At 38.2% G+C, this 15,867-nt stretch overlaps 1 protein-coding gene across 7 annotated transcripts in view; it reads right to left on the bottom strand.

Annotated features, from left to right (window-relative positions):
* The window catches only part of Cul1 (cullin 1), a 40,559-nt gene that overhangs the window by 4,680 nt on the left and 20,012 nt on the right, over positions 1-15,867 (bottom strand). For 3 of the 7 annotated variants that reach the window (XM_076131991.1, XM_076131993.1, XM_076131990.1), the window contains exons 4-14: positions 13,553-13,658; positions 8,975-9,070; positions 7,482-7,628; positions 6,463-6,627; positions 5,728-5,907; positions 4,910-5,044; positions 4,258-4,416; positions 3,291-3,420; positions 1,573-1,706; positions 793-900; positions 310-381 (exon numbers count right to left, since the gene is read on the bottom strand). In XM_076131991.1, the coding sequence (XP_075988106.1) occupies positions 310-381; positions 793-900; positions 1,573-1,706; positions 3,291-3,420; positions 4,258-4,416; positions 4,910-5,044; positions 5,728-5,907; positions 6,463-6,627; positions 7,482-7,628; positions 8,975-9,070; positions 13,553-13,658 (1,432 nt within the window). Of the gene's footprint in view, positions 1-309; positions 382-792; positions 901-1,572; positions 1,707-3,290; positions 3,421-4,257; positions 4,417-4,909; positions 5,045-5,727; positions 5,908-6,462; positions 6,628-7,481; positions 7,629-8,974; positions 9,071-10,140; positions 10,247-13,552; positions 13,659-15,867 lie in introns of all 7 variants that reach the window. The other 4 variants (XM_076131994.1, XM_076131992.1, XM_076131995.1 and 1 more) reach the window with 3 other exon arrangements.

Genomic DNA, 15,867 nt, shown 5'->3' with positions numbered 1-15,867 from the left:
TTTTCTGTAAAAATGTGGTTCGGAGACTTAAGAAAGTCTTTTTATGGCAAATTTTACAAGGTTTTCCCCTTTTTTGTCCAAATTCGTCGTTATTTTTATTAACATTTTTCTTGTTATATAAAAATATAACAAGAAAAAAATTTCCCGCGTTTTTACACAAAGCATTTTTCGTTGGTTACGCACAAAAATCTGCATTAGGAATCTAACTATTGGTGAATACCATCCAAGGCCTCTTCAGTAATTCCTTAGTTGATCGCGTGCAGACAGACAAACGCTATGTTTTATATATTATTATGTAGTAACACAAACCTGGAACATTCTCTGTAGTTTGCTTGTGTATTCGAATCCGCACGCCTGCTTCAGTTTTGAGATCATTGATGCCTGTTGACAAACATACAATATTAATAAAATTGACAAAACATACTTACAAAAACAATAGAAAACTAATCGCATTGATATTATTATAATTATCATTCAAAGTACTTTTTCCATTGAATTTTTGAATTATTTTTACATTTTAAAAATATGCTAATCATGTGACTTTAATCATAGTCTAGATACTCACACGTCTTTCAGATCATTTCGTGCTATTGTTGTCGAGTATATAAAAAAATCGAAGATATTATGAAATCATTAATATTGGTATTGAGCTGTAAAATTGATTTTATATTTTCTTGATGATCTGATATTAATAGATATTGTTATAAAAGTATTTGCATTTTAGAATTGTTCCTCACAAGAAACCTAATAATTTCACCATATTGTTTTGTTGGTAATATCGTTATAATGTACCTCGGCATCGTCGCTAGCGGACATGTGTTGCACCAGTCGTTTCGCGAGCATTTTGCTGTAGAACTTCTGGAACACGTCCTTGTCTTCTATGTATTTGAACACAACCATCTGAAATTAATAACATAACGTTTATTTATACAAATTTGTAACAAAATCTCTGGAAAAATGTGTGAGCTTTTTAATCTAATTTTATTTACACAAAATATTTGTTTTTCTGCGCCAAATTTGTCTGGTTCGGGTCAACTTATGCTAATAAATACATATTTTAGTACATTTTTAAAATAGATTTTTTCAAATACTTTCAATTTCTATTCACTGATTTTGAACAATACCTCATAATTGACCCATTCAAACTCATCCCCTATTAATACAACGAATGAAAATAAAAAACAATAAAAAGGTGGTTAACTCTATTTTCAATTGAAACTGCTGAAATGACTGATGATCATTTCAGCAATTTGACTTGAAAATAGGTACATTTACAACCGCTGCGCCACTTAAACAACTACATTCATATAATGTTAGTGCTATATTAGTGCCCGTAGCTAGTTGCGCTCACCGGTCGGTAAACGATCTGTGGGTTAAGCAAACCTTGGCGCGGTCATTCCATAGATGGGTGACCGCATAGTGGTATATGAACAGGGCGTCTCCGCACGTAAAAAGTCGGTCCCGGTTGTTGTCAATAAGATAACAGTCGTTAAGCCACGTCAAAGACCTTCGGGCGGCTTGAACAACTTTGACACTAGGTTGACCACTAACCATAGGATAAGAAGTGCTTACCACTTGATTGAGCGTGTCCTCCAGCTCGGCCTCCTCGGGGTTCTTGCTGGACTTCTTGAGCAGCAGGTCGCAGTACTTGGCCAGCAGCTCCGGAGACTTGGACGACGAGTTCGCCGCTTTCGTTACTGCGTTACCTGAACAATGCAAATTAGCTTGTATTATTTGCTTAATTAGGCAAACGATTGGAGATAATATCTTCGACAAATAAATTTAATCTATACTATACTCTTTAAAATATAGCTTGATTAAAATGACAGTTCTAAGCAAAACAGAGCACACAACTTTGTAGTGACGTCTAACGAGTATTACAAATTGAAACACGAAAAATCTGTCTTGTCTAGCATTATAACTATTTTTTAAATACAGATCCTCAATAAGAAATCAGAATAATTCAATACAATCGGCCTTTAAACTAAAAATCACTACTATTTTCTTTAGTCTTAAAAATAAACCTAATCATTTTCAACCTCTCTACAAGGCTACGTCATGTTGCAAAAATTTTAGTGAGGAGACACAATAGATAAGAGTAAATCATCTGATTAATCGTTAATCGCGAAGTACACTTTGATACTATTCGTGACCAAGAATTAATAATTAATCTCCAAGATTGTTCCAGCGATTCTGATGATAGCGATGAGGATGATACTGATTTAGGATGCGCACTATTAACTGCGCATCCTATATTACTATCATCTTCATCCCTATCATCAGAATTGCACCATTAACTGAATAAATTAATTTTATTTAACTTTAATTTCATTGTTTTATTTAATTGATCCTAATAAATACTAAACTAGGAGAGGTCTCCGTGCGGTGTTTAAAGTAGGGCTGGTCGTCCTATACGAATTTGCTTAAACAATAAGATTCACAACAACAATTCGTAAAAAGCTAATTCAAAAATAATTGAATCGAATATAATTATTTTAGATTCGATTTTTTCGCTATCGATTTTGATCAATACTTCTACAACCCTAGTCAAAACAGTTTGACATCTGTCATTCTAATCAAGCTATATTTTAAAGACTATAATATTATAATAATTCGCGGACAATATTTTGATTTCCACGGACCACTGTTGTAGAGATATCTTAAAAACAATGCCATTACAATAACGCGAAAAATGCATTCCTTTTTCCTACTTCATTTCTTTTATTGTGTCATTTTCAAAACAACCAAACAACATGTCAATTGAAGTACAAACCAAAGGAAAAGCACGAGCGATTCTATACTGATAAACAACCACTCTCATTTAACCCTTTGACCGCCACGATCACGGTCGGCTATACTCGACAAATCAGAAAGTCCTCACGACGCTTTCATCAGCAAATGTCGACAAAAATATAGCGTCATGAGCACGTTCTGATTTGTCGAGTATAGCCGACCGTGGCGGTCAAAGGGTTAATTACATAATCTATACTAATCTATACTAATATTATAAAGCTGAAGAGTTTGTTTGTTTGATTGTTTGTTTGTTTGTTTGAACGCGCTAATCTCGGGAACTACTGGTTCGATTTGAAAAATTCTTTCACTGTTAGATAGCCAATTTACCGAGGAAGGTTATAGGCTATATATCATCACGCTACGACCAATAGGAGCGGAGTAGCAACGAAAAATGTTACAAAAACGGGGAAAATTATGACCCTGCATTCTCTCTTATGTGACGCAAGCGAAGTTGCGCTAGTCAGCTAGTTTCTAATATAATCGATACATATACTCACTGTTAATGAACCGGCCGCACGCCTTGTCGAGCGCGGCCACGAACCCGGAGTCGTTGTTGAAGGCCACCAGCACCAGCGCGTTGTATTTCTTGTGCACCTCTAAGATCGTTGATACGTACACTTTGGGGTCCTGTAACAAATGTAATAGCTTATATTAATTACTGTTATTTATTTATTTATTTATTCATCCTTACAACTATTTTTACAGGTTTACCCCAATACAATAGTGTAGGTATATTATAATAAAAAAAAATGTTATATACTTGTTATATCTTTGAATGGTGAAGGAAATAAATAAATAAATAAATTTAGCCCATTACTGTCCCACTGCTGAGCAAGGGTCTCCTTCCGTAATGAGGAAGGGGCTAGGCCTTGAGTTGATGATAAAATCTATAAAGATGTTAAACACATTTTTACAACGCGCACTTAGTCAGTGTGTCTGACTTGAGGCCTAACCCCTCCCGCAATTAATTCGGAAGGAGACCCCTGTCCAGCAGTAGTCGGTGAAAACAAAAACTATAGTAATCATAAAAATTCTAACTAATGTTATAAATGTAAAACTTTGAATGTTTCGAACAGAGATAGATGAAACGTGGCAGTGCTGTAGCTTGTGCACCAGAATAATTGGGATATAGACTTATGAGCTTTTTTAAAGGTTTTGAGCGTGAGATCTGAAGTGGGGTGGTCACGTTGAGAGGAACTTCTCATTCTGGATTTTAGGCCGGGCGAGATAACCGCTAGGGAAGAATCGCTGGGAAAGAACCACTAGAGAAGAACCACTAGAGAAGAACCGCTAGTTGGTAGTGGTTTTCCCGCTTTGGAGGGGGGGGTGTTGATAGGGACAGTTTTGATTCTAGACTTTTCTTTCTGACGCGGCTGTATGAAAACGTGATGTCTCAAATGTTGGTTATGTTACTTGTTTGTGTCAAAAAGTAAGTTATGTATTTATAAAGTGTAGTGCACGTACGGTGTGCGCGCACTCGCCGCACTTGTCGATGGCCTGCAGGCCCTGCGCGTGGATGTGGTGCTCCAGCAGGCGGCGCAGCTCGCACAGCCCGTCCGGGATGCGCGCCACCAGCGCGTACATGCGGCCCAGGTCGCTGTTCTTCTCGCCGTCCAGCAGTTTCTGGAATACATATATAAAAATATTAAAAAAAAATCCTCCACTCTGTGTACCAAAATAACCCAATTTTAAGGCCTTTCACATGACGGTTAGGATAAATTGACTGCCTCTGTGGCGTGGTCGGTGGTGGATGCGACTGCCGCGTAAGAGGTCCCAGGTTCGAATCCTGGGTCGGGCCAAAAAGTCTTTTCTGAAATCTTCTGTTAAGAATTTTTCAGAGATTGTCCAGAGTCAGGAAATTGAGGTCATAGACCTCACTGGTCGTGTCGGTTATCCGTTCCACCGTATGAGAGTGAAGGAGTAGAGAGTGTTCCTATGTATTGTGCATACACTTGGACACTATTAACCAAGTCCAACACAGGTGACCAGTTTCAATTAAACTGACCGCCACAGCCGCATATCGGCTAGGAGGACATTAGGATAAATTAAAATTGATTATTGCCATCGTATCAGCGGCGGACAGAACAAACTGTATAACTTTATTCTATGTATGTACCTGGAACTCAGCGTGGAAGATCTCGAGATGTTTCTCGATGAGCACTCGGTCGCAGGTCTTGGCGAGGCGCTCCATGGTGGTCTCGTGCAGGTACACTTGCACGCGTCTCTGTTCTTCTTGCAGCCGCTGTTCCGCCTGGATGACACCAAACAATATTTTATTAAAACTACTTATTATTATATGGATATTGTTGTGACTGATTTGCTAAAAAAAAAAGGCTTTAATGACCTGACTTGAGAACTTGAGAACCGTAGTCACACGATATACATTTAGGTATAAATCAATTAAACATTGAAATAACATTAGCAACCTGGGGAACCTACACGCCAAAGTTCAAGAGAATCATGTCGACTTATTGCAGACTGCATTTGAAACTAAGTCGCCGATACATTGTCGTCGACAGTCGACTGCTTTAGTTAGTGTAAACTCCATTAGATGTATCGTTTATTTTCATAACGTGTTTAATATAATTTGACGTCTAGTCAGGGTAAATGAAGTCGTTGGTCTAGAAAGGGCCCCCGTGGAAGGGGCAACCGCGTGTCATGCGACTTGCGGTTCTAAGCGCAAGCAGTTATCCCGTCGCACGCCACATACGCGGATCAGGCAGGCACTCGTGGGGTTTTAGTGGGTATGACCGCCCTTCTGGCAGGAGAGTCCCACATAACCCTGGGCTCCACCCAGGGACCAGGGTATACGTAACGCATTTCCCCACGGAAAAAAGAAAAAAAAAGGGTAAATGAAGTCGTAATGTATATGTCCCGTGTGTAATTTATTTTTATTCAGTTTGTGTTTAACGCCATCTATCGTCAAGTAGTTACCTTGATCATGTACTCAGTGACGGGGTTGTTCCTGAGGAAGTCGGTGCTCTCGCGGGTGTAGAAGCGCTCCGTGTCCTCGAGGAACACGGCCTCGAACGTGTCCTTGTACACCAGCAGGTTCTGGCCGCGCGCGCTCGTGTCGTCCTCGTTCAGGCCCAGGGCCACGTAGCAGTTGATCACCTGTAGAACAAGATCAATTTTTAATCTTAATACTATGTTTACTAAAAAAAGACAACTCCCGCACTAAGAATTGCTCTAGTGTCGCGGGGACTTTTACAATCATACAACGGACACTAAGTTGAGGAGTTCGTGGCTTAGTTAACGACAGCCGCGCAGATCAATCTCTGAGGTTCAGCTACGCTTGCCGAGGTTGTTTTGTGGATGGGTTACCATCTTATACTTATCGACTTCCTCCGTGTTTCGGAAGGCACGTTAAAATGTGGGACCTGGCTGTCATTTTCAAAGATCTTTTACAGTCGTTAACAGAAGCCGACTCCAACATAGTTTGGAAGAAAGGCTAAGCCATGATGATGTTTTTTTGTTGTAAAATTTGTTGTTACAGCGGCAACGGAAATATTTCAGCTTTCTAGCTATCATGAGATACAGCCTGGAGACAGACAAACAGACTGCGAAGTCTCAATAACCCTAAAAACAGTGAGAATAGGAGATTTGCCTAGCCTACTAAGGGCAGTGGTAACAAGTACAAATAACTACAAAAGAACATTGTAAACTCACCCCAGAAACCAGCCTAGTATTAATAGTCTCTCCGTTTCTCTCCCTCTCGATCAGTTTGAGCACAGCATTAGTGACTTGTTTGTTCAACCGCTGGAACAGGTTGTCCCGCCACGTCACCAACGCCAGCTGGTATATCTCGTATATGCCCTGAGAATTGCAGATTATCTACACATATTTTATTTGTGTGTTTGTTAGTAGATGTTGCGTGGTTTGTTAGTTAGTAAAATAAATGATGATTTGATGATAAAAATAAATCTACTGTGATGAATATTTGCCAAAACTTTCATGAAATTACGAACTTTATACGTACTGCATCATCTAAAGAATTCCGTATACGTAAATCTTTGTGATAATTTGATGATATAAATACATTTTTTTTATTAAATCCTGTTTGTAATAAATATTTTGCTATATTTTGATAATTTTATGGACTTTCGTATATGTACTGTAACGTCTAAATAATTGCGTATACGTACACACCTTTTTGATCGTCTTCTTGGAATGTACTAATCGAATTATTTCAACATAAGTGTTTTTATTTGAATGTGCATCCATTTTTATACTAAAGACCTTTTTCTTCATTGTCAAATAGTGTTCGTAAAGAAACTAAACATTTTTGTTAATTTTTCCATTCATTGTCTTTCAAAAACGTCAAGATTTTTGCTTGACACTCAATATGATGATGGTAAAATCAAGCCTTATATTTAAAAATGCATGGTGACATTTTCTTTTACGTAGTAAATGTATGTATATAAATGAAATACAGAGGCATATTCCCTTCCACCATGAGCACAGCACATAATTAACAATTTTTATTTAGTAATCATAATTTTTAAACTCTAACGCTGCATGTTTAATGTGTAATAGAATACATACATAGCATTTTACCTTAAAAAGCCTAACGTTTCGACGCAGGTTTCGCTCGCCGTTGTCGCAGTTCGCGTTAATTCCCGTATTCTATTATACATTAAACACCAGTTTAGTAGTTCTTTTTAAGCTATTTGGCTACATGCACTTACCTTCCTGCCCTCCTCGCACTCGCGCTTGACCCAGTGCCTGTTGAGGTAAGCACAGACGCCGTTCAACACCCGGGATGAGAACTGGTACTCCTCCCATTGCTTAGTGTAGAATGCTAGGACATCTTCGCCCATTAACTCTGCGCCGTTCTGGAGAGAAATAACACTTGTTAATAAAACTCTAAAAGCCTTTTTTTCGTGGGGAAATGCGTTACGCCTACCCTGTGCCCTTGGTGGAGCACAGGGTCATGTGGGACTCTCCAGCCAAGAACTCTAAAAGCCTAGAAAACAAATGAGTTAATTTCATTTTTATGTGCTAAGGAATACACCTTCCCTACTATTATTAATATTAATGCTAGTCGGTTAGTCTGTTTTTTATGTTATCATGACATAATTTCAGGCCACATTTTTCTCAAAAATCATATGGATTTCGACGAACATTAGCATGTAGATATTTTATAACCTGACCTAATTATCACATAGATATTTTTTACGCCCAAAGCCTTTCAGGCGAAGAGAGTCGCGAGGTAATGCCAGTAGCTAGTAATCTTGAGAAGAACATACAATATACATAGACTAGTTATATTACTATACTATAGTATCGATTCGTAATCCAATAAAAACCGCGGGTAATTTTAAGTGAAGTAATATTATAAAAAGTATTTATATACATTTAAACGCAATTTAAAACTAAATCGTTTGTCAGATAAGACAAATTAATTTGGTAGGAACCGGTATTTCCGGTTAACATAAAGCGTTAAGTATTACGTATTAATACAAAATTATGCAATGTTTAACTGTTTAAAGGTGAAAATTATTTAACCTCGCAATACGGGGCATTGTCGGATCTTTAAAGCACTTTGTAGGTAGTTAGTAAGCGTCCATAAAATAACTTATATCAATGACTAGCTGACCCGCGCAACTTCGCTTGCGTCACATAAGAGAATCATAATTTTCCCCGTTTTTGCAACATTTTCCACTGGTACTTTGCTCCTATTGGTCGTAGCGTGATGATATATAGCCTATAGCCTTCCTCGATAAATGGGCTGTCTAATACTGAAATAATTTTTGAAATCGGACCAGTAGTTCCTGAGATTAGCGCGTTCAAACAAACAAACTCTTCAGCTTTATAATATTAGTATAGAAGTACAGATTGTATACAAATATGAATCCAGAATTAGTTTCTGCGGGATATGGTTTGGGGAACTGGGGTATAGGGACGGCAGATTTGGGGGGCATGAATAGGGGAAGAATGAGTGCCGCAGGATTTAGTTTGGGGGTAGCTGGATTTGGGGTCAAAAGATAGGGGGGGGAGATCTATTATTCGTTTAAGTCAAATATTGACACTTATGATAATGGTTACAATAACTGAATCTACCACTAGCGCGGAAAGGGGGTAGTGCCGTAGAAACGGGATTTGATGAGACAAGGTTCTTGTATCAGTTTTCAGCCATATATTGGTAAAACCAATAGCCCGTCTGGAACGGATAATTTACCTGAAGCAAGTTGATGAGATAGATCCTGAGGAACTCCTTCAATCTTTTGTAGAGCTCGAGACCGACCAACTGCGCACCTCCTTGCACTGTTCCACTCTGAAAGCATAAACAAAAAAGAATATTAGTTCATCTTTTTACCATTGAAATAGGTGTTGGATGCTAATGTCCAAACAGTCAGAATTTTTGTCATTTGAAATAAAATTTTGAGTACTCTAAATTACTCAAGGGGGTGGTTTTTACGACTAGATGTAGAGTTTATAAGTGACTTTTTTTTAACCCAGTATTAGCCCACTGCAGGGCAAGGATCTCCTCCCAAACGAGGGGGAGGAGTTAGGCCAAGTGCGGGTTGGGGACTTTGCATGCCCGCAACAAATGTATTAAACAATTTTTTTTAGGCATGCAAGGTTTCATCACTATGTTTTCCTTCGCCATTTAGATCAAGTGGTAATTATTTCTAATACACACATAACTTCGAAAAGTCATTGGTGTGTTCTCGGATTTGAACCTGCAACCACTTGCGAGGGAGGTGTCAACTCAAACCAGTATTGTCTCGATCTATGTAAATAGAGAATTATCGCAAGAAAAAGTCCACCGTCAGACCTGTAAAAGCTAGGTTGTTTTCTAGAACCACTTTTAAAACCACCGTAATAAATAAATCGTTTAAACTTTTAAACTCTATATTATTAAATAATTGAATTGACATTATAAAACCAGCTTATAAGCTATTGCTATTGGTATTTAAAATCATTGCAAGCTTAACTGCAAAAGGTGCTACTAGTGACGTCAGACTTTTCTATGTTTTCTTTTACTAGTACAAGTAAATAAGTGTAAATTGATACTTCTTCTCACCGCAGCCTCGCTTCGCGTAAATAGAAGGAGCTGTAAGGGAAAATCTACAAAAGGTTGGCAACCTACGATCTCTTTTTTTTTTACTTTTTTTAAAAACAACTCCCGCACTAGGAATTGCTCTTGTGTCGCGGGGACTTTTACAAACATACAAGGAACGGGCACAAAGTACAACCAAACTCGAAACAATTATTTGAAGATCGCACAAATAATTGTCCTGTGTGGGTATCGGACCCACGTTCCCCGACGTAATGGTAATAGCGTGGTGACCTAAACCACTGCGCCAATGAGGCTTTGATCTAACTTGTCAACACCGTTACCTGTTTCTTCGCAAGATGGCTGTTGTACACCTGTTTAAGATTGGTACGCGACGAATTAGCGCTTGCGCTCTGATGATGCACGGACGTACAATAATTGTACACGTGACTGTGTTTAGCTCAGGATATTATTAACAAACATACAAACAAAGAACCTAATAGTTCATCGCTACGATAACATTAGCCCCCTTTACACACAGACTCTATCGCGCATGAAACAACAATCGCGCGTGTAAGGAGAAAGGAAAGACCACGCGCCGCGCTCATCTGTCAAGTCCGCGAAGAAAATCGCTCTCGAAGAGCGCGCTGCTTTCCCGCGCGTAATCCTGTACGCTCCTAAGAACGTGCGATAGAGTGTGTGTAAAGGTGGCTATTTACTAATACGACACGGGACTTGCATGCATTTACTTTTGACGTTTTGTCGATGATATCGAATGTCGATAGTATCGAACTGTATCGTTCAAATGTCAACACTTAACATTTCGTTGTCCTTTGACATATATACGCTTAATTTTACCAAAAATCGACAATGATTACGATATACTAATTTCTTATATGTTGTGGGAACTATTGCAATCATGCATTTGACGTCATAATTCTTAAAACCTCATATTAGATGTTTTGGGTCTATCCCACTAGTCCCGTTGAGTTGTCCCGTGACGGGACAACTGGCACTATTTTGTCCCAGTTGTCCCGTGGCGGGACAAGTGACACTGTTTTGGAGCCAGTTGTCCCGTTGCAGAAAAATCACGGGACTAATGGGACAGACGGAAGGGTCAAAACAACTGGTTCCATTGAGTTGTTGTGTGACAACAGGTACTTTGTACTTTGGTAAGATAACAGACGTTATACGTTGTGTTGTAGTACATTTTTACTTAATTTCTAGTGGATAAGTTGAAATTACATTAGGTACATGTATTGAATTGACTTGAGTGTTTGAGCTGCTCCAGGGGTCTGTTAACAATATATTTTTAGTTTCCTTATATTATGTTTTTTCAAGTAGGGAATTTAGGATAAGCATTTTACATTTATGGTATGGAAGGTCGTAGATATAGACACTCTTGTCAATTTGATTGTAAAGTGAAAAGCCCAAATGGTAAAAAAAAAACTTCTTGTGAATTTAAAGTTTACATAGAGTAGCGTACAATTCATCATCTGCTATCTTACCAAAGAACCAAGTGCCTGTGGTCACACAACAACTCAATGGAACCAGTTGTTTTGACCCTTCCGTCTGTCCCATTAGTCCCGTGATTTTTCTGCAACGGGACAACTGGCACCAAAACAGTGTCACTTGTCCCGCCACGGGACAACTGGGACAAAATAGTGCCAGTTGTCCCGTCACGGGACAACTCAACGGGACTAGTGGGATAGACCCGATATTAATCATGTAACGTAAATATTAATTTACTCAGGCCAATTAGGAGGACTGACCTCCACGCTGTACGCATATTTCTCCAATTATAAGTTAAAAAGAACATTTTCTTTTAATCCTATTATTTTTTTATTTCGGCGCATCGGATCATCTTGCATTTTAATTGACTACCTAAGAACTTAACCGTATTACGGAATACTGATTTAGAACAGTAAAATTTACTCCCGGTTTCTGAGACACATTTAGCCTGGTTTCTGAATACATTTAGCGGTAGTTTATCTATTCAATAGCGTTTAAACTCATTAAAACAACGCTATTGAATAGATAAACTACCGCTAAATGTATTCAGAAATCAGGCATTAGTCTTCAATTATCCAATTCCACGAATAACTTCATTTAAATCTTTCGTTAGTCATAACCTTCCCTTGGATATGCGGAGCACACGATCTCAATACGTATATTTTGTCTCATTCACGTATAAAAATCTCGGTTTACGCACCTGTTCCTTTTAAAACAACATCAATGTATCCTTTTACATCTACCGGTGCGGGGAGGAGAGCATACGATAAACGGTGTTTAAAATAAGTACTTAAGCCTTTGAAATAAGGTTTATATTTGTATTTCACGTCTTTTGTGGTGAAAGGATGACGACTCTACTTCACCCGCTGTGTAACAATAAGATCAACCGACCGGGTCTGTTTGGATATTCTTTACAAATTGTAATACATTTTGAATTTATACATATAAGGCTAACCCCCGGTTTCTGATGTACATTTAGCGGTTGTTGATCTATTCAATAGCGTTTAAGCTCAGTTAAAAACGACAGTTTGAATAGATAAACTATCGCTAAATGTGCCTTAGAAACCGAGCATAAGCTGGCTAGTGTGTTTTTAAAGTCCATTTATATAGAAAAATAATTTGGACAAGAGAGAAATAGCATTACAATGAAAGTTAGGCTCAAATTATTTTGAAATATTTTATAGTCTGTTTTAACGTCTACTCAAAACAATTGTGGTATTAAACATATTATATTCTTTGAATGTTTTTACGTGCCATTTATGTATGTACTTTCTACGCCGTTATGCAAAAAGGAGACGTAGGAAGGTTATTTTTTGACCAGCTTCTGCGATGACTATCGCTCTCAAACTCTTACTAGTGTTTTCAAAGACGTTTATATTCCCGTATCGCATACAAATTACCATGCAATAAATTTACAGGAAATTACTCAGATTACTCAGCAAAAGTCACCTGTTTCGATTTCCCAGTGTACCTTCCACCGTAGAAGATCCAAGAGCCATCTTTTGATGGTGCGCGTGCAGTACTGGCGCTATGGTGTACCGACGTGCAATAATCGTATACGTGGCTGGTTCCCGATCAGGATATTATTGCGTGTAATGGCGGAGAACCGAAACAAAATGGCGATGCGAGGTAAAGAAACAGTCTCGTCAACAAAAATCCTTGTTGACGAGACCGCGGCCAGAGGGAACTGAGATTTTGGCGTGTTTTGCGTATGACTCCGTCGCAATGTCTCGCCTTGCAGAATACCAGCTGCCACATGACTGTTCACGATTCGTATAATAACGAATACGGTTTTCTAAACGGACATAAGTACGTAAATGAATTCGTTGTTTCTTGGGTGTTTCAAACCAACAGACTTGAAAATATCGCAAGTGGTCTACCATTTGCCTAGTCTTCGACAGATAATAGTAAGACTATGACGTTGCGAGTCAAATAAAACGTAATGAACAACTAAAAATTTACATGTTTGGTACTACCGTCGAAAGACTTTACCATCAGCTTCAGCGCTTACCATGAAACATTATCATTGCTTGCCACCTTAAAAAAAACCTTAAGCCAACTGCAGTCCTTTTATTTTAAACTAGCAGTTGTCTCTTTATTTTCAAACCGAAAGACAGCTGATATATGACGTAAAACATCTGAGAAAACCTACCTTCAGGACTAAGTCTTTCTACCTGTATCGTAGCACTTTTTCTAGCCGTTCTGTCAATTTAAAGTGAAAAACTTCACAAAATCGAAAATCACCTGTTTCTTTCCCCCATAGCTGTTCCTGGAGCCATTGTTGCCGGCGCGAGTGGAGCTACCTCCAGCGCCTTGATGATGCACCGACGTGCAGTAGTTGTATACATGACTAGCTTCCGCTCAGGACATTATTGGTTTGTTTTGAAAGCAGCTCTTTAAGCTCAGAAGCTGGTTAGTAGCAGTGCAATGAGCAACCAAATTCTTCCCGCAACCAGTGTTATGAACAATGCTTTTATGATTTCTCTTGCAGTAAAATGAAGCTCAAAAGCTGTATGGCTTAAATTAGTAATAAATGTTAGCATTGTAAAGCGTTACAACCCACAACCTTTATTATGATTATTATTTAGTAACATACATAAAATCACGTCTTTCTGCTATACAGGTAAGCAGACACCAAGAACGCTACTTGGTACAATCCTTATAAATTTCCCTGGCTTCATTAACATACGTTTAGTAAAATATGGCAAGATATTTCTATCCCTTATACCTATACGATTGATAAATACATTTTTAAACTAATCTTAAACTTACTCGTCATATAAATTAGAAAAATGGGATATATTTTTGAGATAATCTTTTATAAGAATACGATGTGATGTCCCAATCCGTATCGTATGGTCAAAATATCGTTACATTGTGTAGTACTGTATCGATATTCCGATATTATATTGTATAGTAATGGGCATTTCATATAAATGCGAAAGTTTACATGGATTAAGGGGTGAATGTCGCAAAAAACTTCTGAACAGATTTTTAATGAAATTCGGTACACTGGTACTGTTAGCTTATGACCTATTAACACATAGGAATACTATTTACCCCGACATATATTTTTTACGTGGACGATATTATCGGCGATCACTAGCTAGTTATACCAAGCTTACACAAATTATTATAAAGCTGTTAAGTCAAGGCATGACGCCAAGGTTGAGAACCTGACTGATCAGATGTCTACAATAGATCCATTGTTACTGACTAATACGTAGGAGTATTATGATTTTAAATAGTTACTTTATAACAAGTAATTGTTTCATAAGAAGGAGTAGAGTATTTTTATAGTTAACTAGCTGACCCGCGCAACTTCGCTTGCGTCACCTAAGAGAATGGGTCAAAATTTTCCCCGTTTTTGTAACATTTTTCGTTGCTACTCCGCTCCTAATGACCGTAGCGTGATGTTATATAGCCTATAGCCTTCCTCGATAAATGGGCTATCTAACACTGAAAGAATTTTTCAAATCGGACCAGTAGTTCCTGAGATTAGCGCGTTCAAACAAACAAACAAACAAACAAACAAACAAACAAACTCTTCAGCTTTATTATATTAGTATAGATAACCTGAATGAGATACTTTTCTTTTACCCAGTGATTTTCAGGAGGACGAAGTCACGGACAGAATGTAGCTAATTACTATAGATTCAATCTCTCAATGAAAACCCATAATATTTACATATACCGGGCGCATTACGGACTACTACACAATCTATACTAATATAAAAAAGCTGAAGAGTTTGTTTGATTGTTTGTTTGAACGCGCTAATCTCAGGTACTACTGGTGCGACTTGAAAAAATATTTTACTGCTGGAAGTGCTGGATAATGTATTTATCGAGGAAGGCTACAGGCTATATAACGTCACGCTACGACCACTAGGAGCGGAGTAGCAACGAAAAATGTTACAAAAACGGGGAAAATTTTGACCCATTCTCTTAGGTGACGCAAGCGAAGTTGCGCGAGTCAGCTAGTACTAACATAAACTAGAAAATCCCACTCACTGTCATTCCGTAAACCCGCCAAACCTATCACTTTGTCTAACCCGGGAATCGAACCCTCGTGAACAACAGATACATACCACCTATATTTGTATACCACCGAGACGATAAAGGCAATCAAAACACAATATTATGATATTATAAAAGAGATAAAACAGTTTTTATAGGTAACGATAAGATTGCGTCAGAAGCAGCTCGGGCCTCGGATGTTTAACAAACAGTGTATCGGCTTTGAACGAGCGACGTACTTTCTTTGTTCTTTCATAAACGTTTCCACCTTCCTGTATATTAGGTACGGTTTTGTGTACATTAAAGTTATTTTTTAGCTTTAAAAAGACAAGTCCTGTTTACAATTGCTCTTGTGTCGCGGGGACTTTGACAAACATACAAACGGACACAAAGTACAACCAGACCTGATTCAAGTTGTAGATGTTTTGAAGCCGTGCTTCGAATTAGTATTCTTTTCAGCTAGTTTTTTACTCCTATACAGTGAATATGGTCCACGTGAATATCATTTATCGATCACTAATATTATAAAGCTGAAGAGTTTT

This window comes from Anticarsia gemmatalis, chromosome 27 (genome assembly GCF_050436995.1).
Source record: "Anticarsia gemmatalis isolate Benzon Research Colony breed Stoneville strain chromosome 27, ilAntGemm2 primary, whole genome shotgun sequence".
In the NCBI taxonomy this organism is placed as follows: Eukaryota; Metazoa; Arthropoda; class Insecta; order Lepidoptera; family Erebidae; genus Anticarsia; species Anticarsia gemmatalis.
Note: the sequence above shows the minus strand (reverse complement) of the source record. Positions and strands in the feature narration are given on the sequence as shown.